At 54.4% G+C, this 2365-nt stretch overlaps 1 protein-coding gene across 1 annotated transcript; it reads right to left on the reverse strand.

The window, feature by feature from the left end:
- Window positions 1–844: 844 nt before the first annotated feature.
- LOC128276367 (uncharacterized) lies at window positions 845–1739 on the reverse strand. Its single transcript, XM_053014835.1, has 2 exons — window positions 1734–1739; window positions 845–1666 (listed from the first exon to the last, which is right to left on the reverse strand). The coding sequence occupies exons 1-2, from the start codon at window positions 1737–1739 to the stop codon at window positions 845–847; spliced, it is 828 nt and encodes a 275-aa protein (XP_052870795.1).
- Between the last annotated feature and the right edge of the window lie 626 nt (window positions 1740–2365).

Raw genomic sequence — 2365 nt, forward strand, 5'->3', positions numbered from 1 at the left:
ACAACCGCTGAGCAGTCTTGGCCTGCACCAGAGACTAATGTTAATCTCTCTGATGCTCTTCTGTAACATTTAATTTTTACGGGCGGGATTGTTAGCCCCGCGCCAACCCCCCTGTCACGCCGGTATCGGGAATCGAAACCATGGCCGGTTGAGTGACAACCGATCCCGGGATTCGAAACCCAGGCCAGCTGCGTGACAGCGAAGAGCACTACCGACTGCTCTATCAGCGGGGGTCAAGAGTGGGTCCATCTAGTGCTTGGATTTCGAAGATGTGGTACAAAGATGAGGGTTTTCAACATTTCTCGGTAGCGTACGTTATCGACGGTTATGGCGGCTCCTTCTTCATTTTCGAAGAAAAATGGGCCAATGATCTGCAAGACTCAAACCCACACCAAACAGTCACTCGTTGTGGGTGCATTGGCTTCTCTTGCACGACGTTTGGGTTTTTCGAGCCCCAAAAACAGCAATTCTGGGCAAATGTCTTACAGTTTAAGTTGAAGACTAACCACTTTAAAGAATTATCTTATAATAAACCTTTCTATTTGGAGTTTTTGATTTGATTTTTGCATTGTAACCGATCGGTCGGTGCGCCTGAAACGAATGATCTACGAACGAACCCCAAAAGAAACAGATTATTTATGTTTTAAGAACATTCCGCATGATCGAGTTTCGTTTAGAATTTGGAGAAAATTCTCGAATCAGCCTTAAACTTTTCAGACCGATCGTTATCGGAGACGGTTCGTTAGTGTTTCTATAATTTCGTAACAAAAACAGTCCTTGGTTTCGACTAACAACTATCGCATCCTTACAACGACAACTAAAGCCTACGACCTTAGGCTACTCCCTAGTCGTGTTTCTTCTTCTTGATGTACAGCTTCAGTGGCACCGGCTTTTCCACGATGAACGGCTTCTCGATGTACACGGGGTATGGCTTCTCGATGTGCACCGGATACGGCACCTTGATGATCTTCGTGTGCCCATGGTGTTCCTCGGTGGGCTGGTGCTCCTTGCCCTCGCCGGCGGCGGATGCCGGTGCCGACCACTCGACCTGCTGCTCGACCGCCTTCTCCGTCTGCTGGGTGTGCGAGTGCTCGGACAGTTCCTGATGCAGCTCGTCCCCACCGCCGACGATCGGAGCCCAGCCTCCGTGGCTCGTGCCCAGGCTTCCGTGCTGGTTGGCCTCCTCATCGTGTTGCGGCCACGACGAGGATCCCGAGCCGGATCCCAGCGAGAACCCGTGATGATCCTGCTGCTGCAGGTTCTGGAAGTGGAACGATCCTGCACCTCCGAAATGTGGCTGCTGATGATGCTGCTGGAAGTGAAGAGCTGGACCGTGCTGGGTGTCCTGCTCGGCCTGCCACTCGTGCACCGGGTGCGACTGTTTGAAGTCCTGCTCTCCGTGCAGCGCGGCCGCTTGAGACCACTGCTGTACCTGGTGCGGTTGGTACGAGTCCTGTCCCCATCCGCCACCTCCTCCGAAGTGATGCTCCAGCGATGCGCCACCTCCACCGCCATGCCCATCGTCTGATCGCGCTAAGCTGTCTCCAAATCCACTGTAATACGTGCCCAGATGCCAGAGGCCACGCTTCGAGACCTTCTGTTTGCCTTCTTCCTTACTCGACGCCGACGCTACACTGACCATGCCGACTGCGAATATGATGAGGAACTGCAACACCAGAAAGGGTGTTCTAGAACTGGACTACTTTGACCACTGCCCGAACTTTTGGACTTACCTTCATGACTGGTGATTTCGTTGCCAGAGAGCCTGTTGCAAGAGCTGTCGAAAGATCACTGATGCTTCCTTCCGCGCCGGCGGATCGGTTTTATACTTTCGCCCCTGGCGCTGCCAGGTGCCCAGGTGGCCCAGTTCGCTCGGCTTCCCCACCAGAGGGCGCGCTCGGGGAGACGCTCGACAGCAGGTGTCGAATTTCTTTCCAACACGTGCCCACCGGTAATGGACTGCAATTCGGCGTTCCGTGGTGGTGGCCCCACCGAAGGGGCGTTAGATTATCCAACGTTTGCACCGGACGGCCCCCGAAGAAACGATTGCACGCCGATTAAACTTCTTCGACGCTCGGTTGTCGTGGCCGCTCTTTCGCTCGATTCACTTCGCTTCACTCGCGCCACTCGGGGGTTTTCCCTCTTCGCGGGGAGCAACCGGGGCCGGGGTCCTCCACGGGAAGTGCTCCATTGTGTGGCTGTGTGAGTGGCGTAGTGCGGCACCAAATCTCTGACAAATCTAATTTGGTTTGCTCAAATTGCGGACATTTGCGCAGAGCTTGGGACGGGACGGGTCCAACGGGAGTGCCCTCCCGGCTTAGGGTTATGTCATCCCGCTTGAGGAAAGGCGGCGAAGGGTAAGGTT

Source organism: Anopheles cruzii, chromosome 2 (assembly GCF_943734635.1).
Source record: "Anopheles cruzii chromosome 2, idAnoCruzAS_RS32_06, whole genome shotgun sequence".
NCBI lineage: Eukaryota > Metazoa > Arthropoda > Insecta > Diptera > Culicidae > Anopheles > Anopheles cruzii.